The sequence below is a fragment of the Siniperca chuatsi genome, linkage group LG3, assembly GCF_020085105.1.
Source record: "Siniperca chuatsi isolate FFG_IHB_CAS linkage group LG3, ASM2008510v1, whole genome shotgun sequence".
Classification (NCBI taxonomy): Eukaryota; Metazoa; Chordata; class Actinopteri; order Centrarchiformes; family Sinipercidae; genus Siniperca; species Siniperca chuatsi.
The window spans coordinates 16928731-16941609 of record NC_058044.1 but is presented as its reverse complement, the minus strand read 5'-3'; the positions used below and the strand labels follow the sequence as shown (position 1 = coordinate 16941609).

General features: G+C 38.5%; 2 protein-coding genes across 4 annotated transcripts; one reads left to right on the top strand and one right to left on the bottom strand.

Moving 5' to 3' along the window:
- Nucleotides 1-66: 66 nt before the first annotated feature.
- Nucleotides 67-3024, bottom strand: LOC122873193 (dynactin subunit 6-like). The gene is made up of 7 exons (XM_044189589.1): nucleotides 2875-3024; nucleotides 2602-2666; nucleotides 2319-2424; nucleotides 2085-2170; nucleotides 1936-1983; nucleotides 1683-1825; nucleotides 67-404 (listed from the first exon to the last, which is right to left on the bottom strand). Exons 1-7 carry the CDS (start codon nucleotides 2901-2903, stop codon nucleotides 312-314), a joined length of 570 nt encoding a protein of 189 aa, XP_044045524.1. The 5' UTR covers nucleotides 2904-3024; the 3' UTR covers nucleotides 67-311.
- Nucleotides 3025-3809: 785 nt separating this feature from the next.
- Nucleotides 3810-12598, top strand: hgsnat (heparan-alpha-glucosaminide N-acetyltransferase). Of its 3 annotated transcripts, none has more exons than XM_044189583.1 (18): nucleotides 3810-3996; nucleotides 4916-5031; nucleotides 5141-5277; nucleotides 5725-5843; nucleotides 5981-6050; nucleotides 6405-6474; nucleotides 6678-6781; nucleotides 7116-7192; nucleotides 7334-7364; nucleotides 7652-7812; nucleotides 7965-8080; nucleotides 8309-8430; nucleotides 8862-8988; nucleotides 9199-9285; nucleotides 9445-9522; nucleotides 9715-9785; nucleotides 10280-10392; nucleotides 10822-12598. In XM_044189583.1, exons 1-18 carry the CDS (start codon nucleotides 3825-3827, stop codon nucleotides 11001-11003), a joined length of 1953 nt encoding a protein of 650 aa, XP_044045518.1. In that variant the 5' UTR covers nucleotides 3810-3824; the 3' UTR covers nucleotides 11004-12598. The 3 variants fall into 3 exon arrangements, with proteins under 3 accessions (XP_044045518.1, XP_044045519.1, XP_044045520.1); XM_044189584.1 differs by having other exon boundaries at nucleotides 3932-4559; XM_044189585.1 differs by lacking the exons at nucleotides 3810-3996; nucleotides 4916-5031; nucleotides 5141-5277; nucleotides 5981-6050 and having other exon boundaries at nucleotides 5727-5843.
- Nucleotides 12599-12879: the final 281 nt, after the last annotated feature.

Genomic DNA, 12879 nt, shown 5'->3' with positions numbered 1-12879 from the left:
TATGTACTCTTACTGCACTATTTATAACCTAGTAATCATAAATTAGTATATGCTGCACACCATCAGCATTTTTGAGGTTATTTAATTAATCATAAAAAAACAGTACATCAGCACAGCAAGATAAAGATGAAATGCTTAATCAGCTGTTGCAGTTAGAGTAGAAAATATTTATCAGTAAGTGAGAAAGTACTGATGAAGTTAGGTACATATTATATAAGTATATACATTCATGCTTCCTTCCAGCAAGATCCATTTAAATAAGGGTTTGCTTGCCATTTACAATTCAACTTAAAAAGTATAAAAGTTAAATTTTAGCTAGCATTGTGGCCTGCTTTAACGGTTTTCTTCAAATGGTGGTAGTTTGGCAAGATCTTCATCAGAAAGTCAAGCTGAAGAGTCTGAGGCTGTAAAGATGACAAAACAAACATGTTAATAAGATGAGGACTTATAAGCGTGGTTTTTCATAATGCTTTCAAAGTCAGACATTGGCCATGTTGTGAAAATCTTGCACTACTACTTAAAACCACAGTAGACCTGAAATACCAAGATTTATAGCGTTTTCCTGAACAGGCTGGTAGACTATGGAAAAAAAAATACCCAATGGAAATTAAAAACTGCAATGCTGTAACAAAAATTATCGTACAGTTTGTTAAACTTATGGTGCCCAGAGTCCCACTGTTCTTCCTTCCATGCAGATGTATGCAGTAATGTGCAAAATCCCATATGATCACCTAGAGGTACCTGCAGTGTTAATATGTTACTGCATCCTATTCTTAAGTTAGTGGAGGGCTGTAAAAACATAGGGTCTGACGTGTTCAAGCTTCAATTTATGCTTGTATTTCACACTGTGATTTTGCACACAGCATGGTTGAAAAGATCATTACTTTTAATATTTATGTATGTAGGAACTTTCAGACATGACAAACACTGCTGATGAAGTCAAAGACATGCTTCAAAGACAATAAAGATCTGTGATTATATAAACATGACCACAATGTGTAACCATTCAGAGCAGGGTTTTACCATTATGCACAGTATGTACCTCTTAACAGTCATTTTTAAGGTAGGCACATTGAGACAATCTGCTGGTATGTGTTTTTGGCAATAGTATTGCTGTACTGCTCACCCCTTGGGCTTTAAGTAGCAATTTGCTTAACAAAACATTAAATAAATACAGTTTAAAATTATTCTAAATCAGTTAAGAAGCTAAATCTAACTCAAGGTCCACTAAAACACACATTTTACCATTCTGTCAACAGATTTGTTTGATTTAGTAAGACAGGTCTGTTATGGAAATAGCCAGCACTGAGTCCATGTTCATGTACAGTATTATGTCGATCGGAATGATGAGACAGTGTTTGATGCTTGTAAGAAATTAACTGCCCAGAACTATTAAATGGACATTGCCTGTCTATACAGATGCCAGATACAATTGGTGGATACACTATCACTAACACCTGTACAATTAATATGCAGTCTAATAAAACACCACCATGAACTACAGTCTCCATTTATCATATGAGTTAAACCAACACCTCTCTGACAGAGTCTTAACAAGAAAACCTACATTTTAACGGTCCACCTGTAAGCACAAAATGGGATGGAATGCTTTGGTTTTGACATTGCAAAGCTAATCACAAGCCTTGTGTACCTGTTTACACCCCAAACATGCGTATCCATACCTGTGGTCTCTCTGTCTGAACCCGCCTCATACATCCAGAGCCGTAGATGACCGTGTTCTCAGGTATGACCTCACAGGTGTTGACCTGACAGAAGGCTCCAATGATACAGCCACTGGTGAGGATCACATTCCTACCAACGTCAGCTAGATAACAAGATAGAGGATATTTGATACAGTACGTGACTTCGTTCATCTGAATGCTCCATCCATCTTGAACACAAACTGAAAGCCAAACAAGAATGCAAATATCCCACCTTTAGATTCAATCACGTTGTTGTCCCCAATTTTCAGGGCTTGTGATACTGTTAGTTGTCAGCTAAGGAAAAACTGATTTTTGATAGTTAACATTCATGAGATGGTTACAATATGAAATCATTTGACTTATAGAAAGTCAAAAGGATACCACAGTCAACTTCAAATACATTGTTCATGCCAATGGTCATTGTCTTCGGTTCCACCTCAGAATCTGGTGTGATGTTTTCTGGGTAACTGTAGGGTAGAACAAGCAAGTTTGTAATTATTATAATGCAGGTAAAGATGATTTCCAAACAGAGCCCATATGCAAATATTAACCATATTGTATGCGTAACAGTGATGTACATATTATACACTGAGGTACAAGAAATCTTAAAATTACCTATTAATGATCAGAGCTTGCTCTTCGATCAAATTGCCTTCTCCAATCACGATGGGTCCTGCCTCTGCAATGATACGAGCTTTTGGGTGGACTACTGTTCTGGGGCCTAAGGAAACACAAAAAGTTTAAAAGGTAACGTTAACTTTATCGTTGGATCACACACGAAAAGTAAACGTGTAAAAGTAGTTGAGAATCTGATCCGATTTAAGGTAACGTAAAGAAATACAAGTTTTGTCAAGTCAGCAGTAGCTACTTGTAAGTGACCCAACGCGAAACATCTTACCTATGGTGACATCTCCTCTAATTTCACTTTCAACACAAACTACGGCCCCAGCGGCTATTTTGACGCTGAAAAAAGTAAAACAGTGACAGAGGACATGGGAGAAAAAAAAGGTGAAAATGTTAGCTAACGGTGCTAGCTAGCCAATTCGCATAGCTGTCTAAACTAGCTACATGGTTAACGTTACTTCATTGTGGCTATTTAGTCATCATTTTATTAATTATAAACTGTCAGCTTAGCTGTTAAACGTTATTAACGGGCTAACACTAATATTACCTTTTCTGAGCATTTTGTTTATCTGCCATTGTGATAGATGAAGTCCGGTGGGAGGCGCAGTCGATTCACTCGATTATCGATTTGGAGTCCTTGTTATCACAGCGTATGCGCATGCGCCAGTCGACAATTAATTAAAAGATGGCTATGAATCTGGGAATGGGAATTGGGAAGTTCAGCTCATTTGAACTTCTCTAGTTTGTAAAAATGATCACGAAGATACGCTTTTAAACACCGATGTGACCTAGATGGTTGCAACAGACAGTGTAGCTATTTTATACAGTCTATTGTGTAGTCCCATGTATGACCTTAGTGCTCCATATATTAGTGATTCCGTCACATTATAGCTTTTATTCAGAAACGGGGTGTCTCATCTTCCGTCATCCCACCACATATGTGTTTTGTCTGTCTGGACAGACAAAATGTTTCTCTGGTACGAAAAAACAAACACCAACGTGTAAATCCAACATGTCCACAGACTATTCTGGCCATTGCCGCGAGCTTAACGCACAATGCGTTCGTTTCAGCGAGGAAGAGCGGAATAAGGCCGCACAGCCTATGGAAATATTGGATTTAAACGTTAGTTTTTAGTTTAACATTTCAAACATTGTATCTTATCTACTACTGCACTGAGATCGTATGTAACTATAGTGCCTCAGTCAAAATAAACTGGCTATTTACAACATCAAACAGAAATACCATATATCCAAACAGATGAGGGCACAGTTTGGTTAACCTTCATCACAAACATCACACTCATACTCTACGTCAGCCTGTTATGGTGGCCTCAATGGTCCTTTACAACACAAGTAGCTAGGCTTCAAGACAGAGATGTAGCTAGTGTGGTTGATCAGTGGTGGTGTTCAGGTAACGTTAGCGTTAATCGTGTACTTTGTCCCTTATCGCTCCCTCTACAATGTCAAAACAAGAAATGGTCGGAAGGGGAAATTGCTATGGCAAAAACGAAACTGAAGAAGAACTCAAAACACATATCTTCAGTCGTAGGGGTGAAGGCAATACAGAAAGAAATGACACAACCAGAGAAATATGATATGTTTACCTTTGCTGCCATTACTTTGGTTGTAGCTGTTTGCGTGGTACCACTGACAGCTGAAATATCTACCTGTAAGTACGCCGGACTGTTGACAAGTGAACTAATGGCAGGATAGTGCTTCGTAGCTAGGTTAGCTATAGCTAGCTAATTACCCAACTGATGTTCTGCACAATTTCACAATCACTTTGACCCATTTCTGTGTTTAAATCGTCTTGCAGCATTGGTGGCTTTCAGCAGCCAACCGAAGATTCGCCACGATAGATATGTTGTTTAGGTATTCGACTATTAGCTAACTTAAGTTATAACATCTGTTAGCTCGGGGCTAACTGTAGATTCGGGCAAAACAACACCAACTCAAGAAGACAATTGACAGTCGAAGAATGAGCTCCAGTTTGAACTTCCCTCCTGGGGGTAGTTTACGGATTAAATCAGCATGTGACCACGGGGCTCTGCAGCCATAACTTCAGCCCTCTCACATGCTTTTTTCTTCCAGGCAGCAACGTTAGCTGACTGGCTATAGCTTGAAGTTAGATTGCAGTTTTTTTTTCATTCCGTCTACCCATCAAGATACCACACACTTTGATATGGAATAGGTTTCTCGTCCATAACGATAGCAGTGAACCATATGTTTGAGGTAAGTTACAGAAAGCTAGTTGCACAGCTGAAGCCTCTACGAAGGTATTAAACAGTAGAGCCTCCACGGTATGATTTCTCTGACTTGTACAACATGTTTATCAACATGGAGTCAGGAAAACTGATTATTTGACGCATTGTAACCAGTGCAATAGCAAACAGTGTTATGGGTTTCTGATTATATGAATAATTTTTATAACGTCTGTTCAGTGAACAGTGGCTTCACGGTTGGGTGTGGTCAGCTACACTGTAGGCTGTAGCATCTTTTCTGCATGTTTTCTCTTTCTGTATAGCAAATGGATTTGCTAATGGATTTCGACTGATCTGCACAATGTGTACTGTTATATCCTACTCCAGCTGGCTTCCCTCATCATAAGCACTTAGTCCTGAGGATGGATGAGGCATTTCTGACAGTCAACAATGAGCTGGACCACGAGGTGGTGGTGTCCTGGATGTCAGAGCGCTGCTACCATGTAGGCTTACACGCACCAAATATTCTCCTCCAGTTGATTCTGTGGCTATATGACTTGTTTCAGATGAGGATGATGAAGATGTTCTGACCCTTGTTTCCTTGTGTGCTAGTGTTTGTACCAGCAGCTAGGGGTGGTACCTGCAGGTCCCAGTGCTGGCCAGCCCAGTTCAGTAGACTTTGTTGTGAGCACACAGCATGAAATTACACTACAGCTCAACAGCACTTCTGTCAACCTGGAGCTCTGCACGTAAGTTAAAGAACACAGACATGTTTCACATACACCAGAGCTGAAAATATATAAAAATGTATACTGTATAAATGTTTGGGAATATTACCTTGAAATCCACTCTTAAAGTCTCATTTACACTTTATCTGTCAACTAATGGAAACACTCTGTCTCTGACAGCTTTACTAAACTGACCCAAATATGTTTTACAAACACATTACTTAGTTACCTAAACAAATATTTTTTGTGGGATTGAAAATTAGAGATATGGTCTTACATGACAGTACGCCCTTATGGACAAGATAATACAGCTGGGCTAATTATGAATGAATAAATTAATATAACACTTGAGGATCTTCCCAGATCCACACAGATGCTTCACAGTTCCACTTCAAAGTTAGTCAGAGAGAGAGATATCTCAGTCTGGCTGTTTTTCTGCCTGGTTAGCATCATCATTTTTAATTTCAGAGTTCCTTTCCATTTTGGGGAGCACGGCAACTACTCTCTGTGGGTGAAAAATCTGAGTGACTCCTCAGTAGTCAACTGCTCCATAGTGACTGATGCAGACCCCGTCAACAGCTACATACGTGAGTCTCACTCACAAACGCATTCATAAGTTTGTATGACATGGACATATGTCAAGTGTTTTGATGCTATATTCATCCCTACCATGCTGAACAAAAAACATGCTACATTTAGATAATTCCCCACTCTCTTCACACAGCGATCTTGGTAGCTTTTCTTATCTTTGCTGGACTGGCCTTGGTGTCTGCCATTGGAAAAACAATATTAGGGTAAAGTAATTTTATTGTTTTGTTATTCTCTAAAAGCAGAAGTACAGCTCTATAGTTAGAAGTAGAGCGAGTGATGAGTTTCACACCGATTAGATAATCTACACAGTCTTGTGTACATATGCAAACAAAACCCTAATCTATATATGAAATATTAAATTAAGGATAGCCTGATTTCATTAGATTTAAATAATTTTGGTGAAATATTTGTCGCAGTGTTGTGGCATAAACAACACTTACTAAGAGTACTGCCAAGCACAGAGCTCCTGCTGCTGTATTCTTGTGTATCAAGTGTGAACTGTGAGCTTGTGTGTATTATAGAATTATTCCTAAACTGGTTGATTGCTTCTTGTCCAGGCTCGATGTAGTGAAGAGTATCCTCTTCCGAATTGGCGGCTCCATGGAGACAGAGAGGCTCATTAACTCTGTGAGTGTTTGTGTAGAGGGCATTCTTCCAACCACAAACTGTAGGACCTTATTTAGCCAAGATGGCACTACCCTGATAACTATTTATTATTTATTAGGGTTTGTATTTTAATTTTGCATTGTGATACATCCCTGCTGATATTTATTAGGCAGGTGTGTATGCTTTTAGTTGAACAGTAATGATATTTACCTTTCACCATTCAGGAACTGGGCTCCCCTGGAAGGACAGTGGCAACAGTTACTGACAACATCCTTCCTCCAGCACCCAGCCCCAGCAAGAGGCTGCGGTCTCTGGACACATTCAGAGGGTAGCGCACACCCCCCGGTCTGATCTGTCGTTGTACTGTATCATGTGATTCTCACTGTAGACATTTTGGCAGTTGACACTGGAATTTCCACTCAATAATGAGCCCCTACTAATAATATTAACATGGATCAGGTGCCCTGAAGTTGCAATATTTGTTTCATGGGATTTTTTTCTTGCTAATGTGAACCATTTAACCGTATTTCTGTTAAATTTTAACTTTGCATCATTTGAAACAAATGTGTCCATGTAACTTTGCTTGTCTTGTTTGGTATTATCTCTTGCCTGCAGTACTCAGTGCCTTTCAGTAATGATACATTTTCTCTATTTCCTGTCAGTGTTGCTTTAGTCATTATGGTGTTTGTGAACTATGGAGGGGGACGATACTGGTTCTTTAGACACGAAAGCTGGAATGGTGAGCCTCACCTGGTTCTACTTTTTTAATTTAAATTTTTTTAACCAGGTCACAAATTAGTCATTATTCACAGATCTGTGTAAGCTGCCTTGGTATTGTAGTTGATTTTGAAGCCTGTGTTTCCCATTTGTCTCCTTAAAGGCCTTACTGTTGCAGATCTAGTCTTCCCTTGGTAAGCTTAATTAAAATGTTCTTCTACAGAGTTTCCCTGTCATATCTTAGTGCTGCCGATTAGTTGACCCCACTCTTGAATTGGAAAGTTATTTGAATGCTCTTTATTTCCACTCACACATTAAAATAAATATACAGTAATATTATTTTTTTGTAATAATAATGACACTGTATGTACCGAAAAAGCACCAAAACCATGAAATCAACCTTATTCCAGTTAAATTGTGAAATTTGTACCTTAAATAAAGGTCTCATTTACTCACACTTTGTGTTTCCCTCCTCCACCAGGTTTGTGTTTATAATGGGGACATCCATCGCCCTGTCTATCAACTCCCTGCTCCGTGCAGGCTCAACTCGCTGCTCACTGCTGAGGAAAGTTGTGTGGAGGAGCCTGCAGCTCTTCATCATCGGGGTCTTCATCATCAACCCAAACTACTGCCAGGGACCATGTGAGTATAAAAAGACTTTTTTGATGTTGACTATAAACCATTTAGATGATTAATAGACCATGTTCTTTAATACTGTTTCACACTGTGGTCATTTCTTCCTGCCTGTTTCTGCTTGCATGTGTGCTCACACTCCATTCTCATCCACTCCACAGTATCTTGGGACAACCTGCGGATCCCAGGTGTGTTGCAGCGCCTGGCCTGGTCATACCTAGCTGTAGCCTGCCTGGATCTGTTGGTGGCGAGAGGTCATCTTGACATCCTTACAACGGTCAGCCAACAGCTGCATTTTACCCTCATTCTTTAACTTTCTATTTAGTGTTCAACTGGTACAAGAGTTACCTAAAATAAAATTACCATATGCGCAGTGGATACATAAAAGTATACATTAATTCTGATGTTCTGACTGTAATTTATCTATGATGAATGTATTTATGCTAAATATTTTAATATAAAGGAGAACGGAAGTGTTTGATTGAGGAGTGTCTATGTTTTCCAGGATGCTTGGTGGTCCCCCGGCCTTGACATCTTGCTGTATTGGCCAGCCTGGCTGTGCGTGCTTCTCTTAGAAATCATCTGGCTATGCCTCACTTTCCTACTTCCTGTACCAGATTGCCCAACGTGAGTCAAACATGGCATGTTTGTGTGTCTCCTTGTATCCATGTAATAAAGGAAATGCTCAGCAAGCAACACAGTTTTGTACACTTCTGAAAAGTATTTGTGTCTTTGGTCTTTTTGTATGTGTTTTTGTATGCTATGCTTTACTAGTGTCTATTGCTAAAAAACAATTTCAGACCCAGGTGCAGTTGCAGGTTTAAAAATTTTTCATTGAAATATATTTAGAGAATTGCACAGCTTTGGCAGAGGTATGCACTCTGACTGCTTTCTAGTTAGCAGTGTAAGATGCTAAATTGCTTTAAATTAAGCTTTTACTCAACAGAGATGAGGGAATAAAACTAAATTAACACTTGTATATAGTTTCTTCTAATAATGTATCATAAAGGAATTGATAAAATAATTGACAATTGACTTCACCCCACTCTTCTGAACAGAGGCTACCTGGGTCCAGGTGGGATTGGGGACATGGGCCTGTATGCTAACTGCACCGGTGGAGCGGCTGCTTTCATCGACAGATGGCTGCTTGGAGTAAACCACATCTACCAGACTCCCTCATCACGGGTTAGTGACCAGCAAAACAATCCAAACATACCAACAGTAGTCACATTTAGTCTTTTTATAACTTGACCTTACATATCAGGTTTCTCACTGATTGGCCCATACACAATTGCTAACCCCAGCCATACTAACATTACAGGTGATGCAAGGGTAAACTGTGTCAGAACTTAAGTATATTTACAAAAATCCACTTCTGTTTTCACTTGAATTAAGGGCATTTATGCAACTCATATGCCATATGATCCAGAAGGTGTTCTTGGCAGCATCAACTCTATCCTCATGGCTTTTCTTGGATTACAGGTTTGTAATGTGTATTTGTCTGGTTCTCTCTTTCTCTCTCTTTTTGTCTCTTGCTTGTATTTATATTTCTGATGTCAAAACTGATAATAGTATAGCTCATTAGAAAAACTGAAAAGGATCCATTTTTAATGTTTGAATTGTATTTTTAATTGTCCCCAGGCAGGAAAAATAATCTTACACTACAGAGATCTCCACACAAGTATCATGTCAAGGTTTCTTATATGGGGTCTGTTATTGGTAAGCACATTAACTTGTTGTATCACATCTTATGCTTCTACAGTATGTGCACACAATGTGTATCAATGTTTTGTTACTTCTAAGTATATTAAATGAGTCATTGTTTTGCTAAATAGCATGTTTGTGATTTTCCACACATTTATTTTATTTTTGCTTTCCTGAGTGAATAATAAAGTCTATTGTAACACACAGGGAGTCATATCAGCAGTTCTGACCAAGTGTTCCACAGACCAGGGCTTCATTCCTGTCAACAAGAACCTATGGTAAAGTTTGCTTTTATGCACTTTCAGATGGAACAATGTTTGCTGAGTAACTGCTTTCTGGTGTCTGTTGACTGAATGTTTGGGGAAGTTGCTGCAACAAATAGGCAGTTTAAAAAGTTATGAGACATTCTTAGTTTTTTTTTATTGTTGTGTACCACCCTAACTGATATCTTAGTGTTGATAGGTCTGGATGTTTTGGAGGGCCAATGGAAATTTTCCAGCTGGGTGGATAATACATTTTGTAGTCCTTCTTTCATCACTTTGTTTTTAAATGTTTTAAAAACATGCTATCTGAGATCCCTACAAGCACAAGCCACTGCAAATAATGGACTTTAAATTACAGGTGTGGAATTGTTGTCATGTATGAAAGTAGCTTTGTGAAGTTAGACTAGGGAGAAATGAAAGCTCCCTACACCTACAAAGATATCATTGCTAAATATTTGCAGTGGAATGTCTTTAACAATGCTGCATGTGCCTGTTCATTTCACTTCTAGGTCTCTGTCCTATGTGACAACACTGGCCTGTTTTGCGTATGTGCTGCTAGTACTGATGTACTACACAGTGGATGTGAAGAAGTGGTGGTCTGGAGCACCTTTCTACTACCCTGGTGAGCATTGCACTGCATTGTCATATATAAGCTAAGGATTAGCAGACAATTTTAACTGTAAGCATTTTGTTCACTGGCCTTGATGATATCACAAATGAGCTGTGGACATACTTGCCACCCACTTGTTGTCTTTGACTTTAAACCAGTTCCACCTTCCATTTCTCAGACTAGTACAGTATTTTCATTTAGTTTGATATGAATATAAAGGTTAGGTCAGGAGATGTAGTTCAATATTAGTACTTGTATGAGTATTAAGTCTATACAATCAATGAACTGTCTAACTACTGGCATGGTCTGTCTGTTAGGGTACAGAGAAATTAGATCTAGCAAATTTACCAATTTATCAATTCCTTTTAGAGTTGGACTATTAGTGTGCAAATCTAAAAAAAGTCATGGGACTTTTACCTCACTCTTACTGTGTGATTCCAGGTATGAACTCCATCCTTGTGTATGTGGGCCATGAAGTGTTTGAGGAGTACTTCCCCTTCCGTTGGCGCATGGCCAACAGCCAATCCCACACTGAGCATCTCACCCAGAACCTTGTGGCTACTTCCTGTTGGATCTTCATCTCCTACGTGCTCTACAGAAAGAAGATTTTCTTGACAATTTAGAAGTGGAGTCCCTAAATGATGGGACATTCAGACAACAATACCAGAGGACATCGCTAGAGTTAAAATCTGACAACATTTGGAAAGCTGTAAACAGGAGACTGATTTCTTTTGTCAAAACTATGGTGGTTCTCTGTCTCTGAACACCTATGGGTTTCACCTCTTTCTTTTTCAGTTTTTTCAATTTTTAGTCACTTCTTCTATAGGACCGTAAAAAAGACTTTTTCCAAAGACCTTCATATATGAAACAGCTGATCCCTGCCAAATATCTTAACTGACTCAGGAAGAACGTGTCCAAGAATAGTTTGAGAATTATTAAGACTGACATTGTTAATCTGTTGTTAATCTGTGACTGTGTTATATATGCTGGTTTTCATTCCTCATCTTGTACCACAGACTGCAGCAGCAGGTTGTTTCAGTAGTGGTTAAAGAAGCCCTTGTTGACGTCCCCTTGAAAGAATCCCTGCTGCCATCTTAAGTACTGTTGCATTACCCTGAAAACTAAAGTGGGTTTTTGTGAGATTGACTCTTCAAAACCAGAAAGAGACAGTAAATGATGTACAAGAGAAAAGGCTACCAAGAATGCATTGTGATATTTCATCATTTCCACTACACAGTGGAAGATGGAAGTGATATGTAAACAAGGGGAAACAGTATGTAGAGGTTTTAAAATATGAAAGTTAAACATCTGCAATGTATCATTCGTCACTTGTCTCTTTAGACGTAATCATCATTTATTATTGTCAGTTTGTAGGCTTTCTAAAGTGCAAGTGTTTTTTCCATTTGCAATCTTCTGCTCCCCCTTCGACCCTGCTCCCTCGCTCAGCAAGTGTCCAGTGGTGTGACCTATGATGCTACCTGTTACCAAGTAATGAGGGGAAGTGAAGGAGGGCATGTCCCATGACTATTGAACCCCACTGGTGGTTGCTCGTTTAGCATTTTGGTTAAATCAGAAGCATGCATGTGGGTTAATCTTTTTGATTAGGTTTTCAAAAACAGAAGTTAAAGAACTGCCTTTTTTTATTACTTTGTTACACATGTCCCTTTTTATGTTAGCATTGCTAACATATCTGCAACATTGAAGTGATGAACACATTAATGCTGCCATAATTATAATCCAGTGATATGATATATCACTATATATGATTCTGAAATGGGCCATTCTGCATAATGAGTACTTTTACTTTTGATACTTTAAGCATATTGTACTTTTACTTACGTAAGAGTTTGAATGCAGGACTTTTACTTGTTATAGAGTGTTTTGTTACAGAGTGCTACTTTTACTTAAGTAAAAGATCTGAATACTTCCTTCACCACTGTTGACGATGTCTTATCTCACCATAAAACTATGCTGCCATTACTCCCACAGTACTGTGTAAATGTGGCCGCTTTCTACGATTGGCATTTAATATACATATTACATTTCTTAACACTTTAGCAAAATCATATTTTCAATCTGTAGGTTATCTGATTGCTGGAATAATTGTTCATCTAGTACTGCCTAAATTGATTAAATTAATTTTGTCAAACTTTTACACATTTATTTTTTTATATCCACTGCTTGAAAAGTTTATGTAATAAAACTTATTCCAAAATAGTATTGCTGTTGTTTGAGTTTAAGGGTGAGTTTTATTATAATGTTGTAATAATTTCTTTATGATCAGTCTGTTGTCCTTTAAAGCAGGGGACATACTGATGTTCCTCTAAGAATAATAATTACTAGTCTTTTAACGGCCATATGAAGAATATATATAAGAATGTATATTTCCAGTGTTACAGTTCATGTAACACATCTTCAAGCTGTGTCTCCAGCTCTTTATGGTAGAGAGGTGTAGTTTGCTTTATTGCTCAATAAGGCGTGGGAATCGAGTTACAGTGA

Bases quoted from the DNA above. Each gene is read 5' to 3' on its own strand.
- LOC122873193 (XM_044189589.1), bottom strand. From the start codon at position 2,903: ATGGCAGATAAACAAAATGCTCAGAAAAG. The intron at 2,171-2,318 runs GTAATTTTAAGA...TCTACCCTACAG, and splicing joins CAAGCTCTGATCATTAATAG to TTACCCAGAAAACATCACAC. The intron at 1,984-2,084 runs GTATCCTTTTGA...GACAACTAACAG, and splicing joins TGTATTTGAAGTTGACTGTG to TATCACAAGCCCTGAAAATT.
- hgsnat (XM_044189583.1), top strand. From the start codon at position 3,825: ATGGCAAAAACGAAACTGAAGAAGAACTCAAAACACATATCTTCAGTC. The intron at 8,989-9,198 runs GTTAGTGACCAG...ACTTGAATTAAG, and splicing joins ACCAGACTCCCTCATCACGG to GGCATTTATGCAACTCATAT. The intron at 9,286-9,444 runs GTTTGTAATGTG...AATTGTCCCCAG, and splicing joins TGGCTTTTCTTGGATTACAG to GCAGGAAAAATAATCTTACA.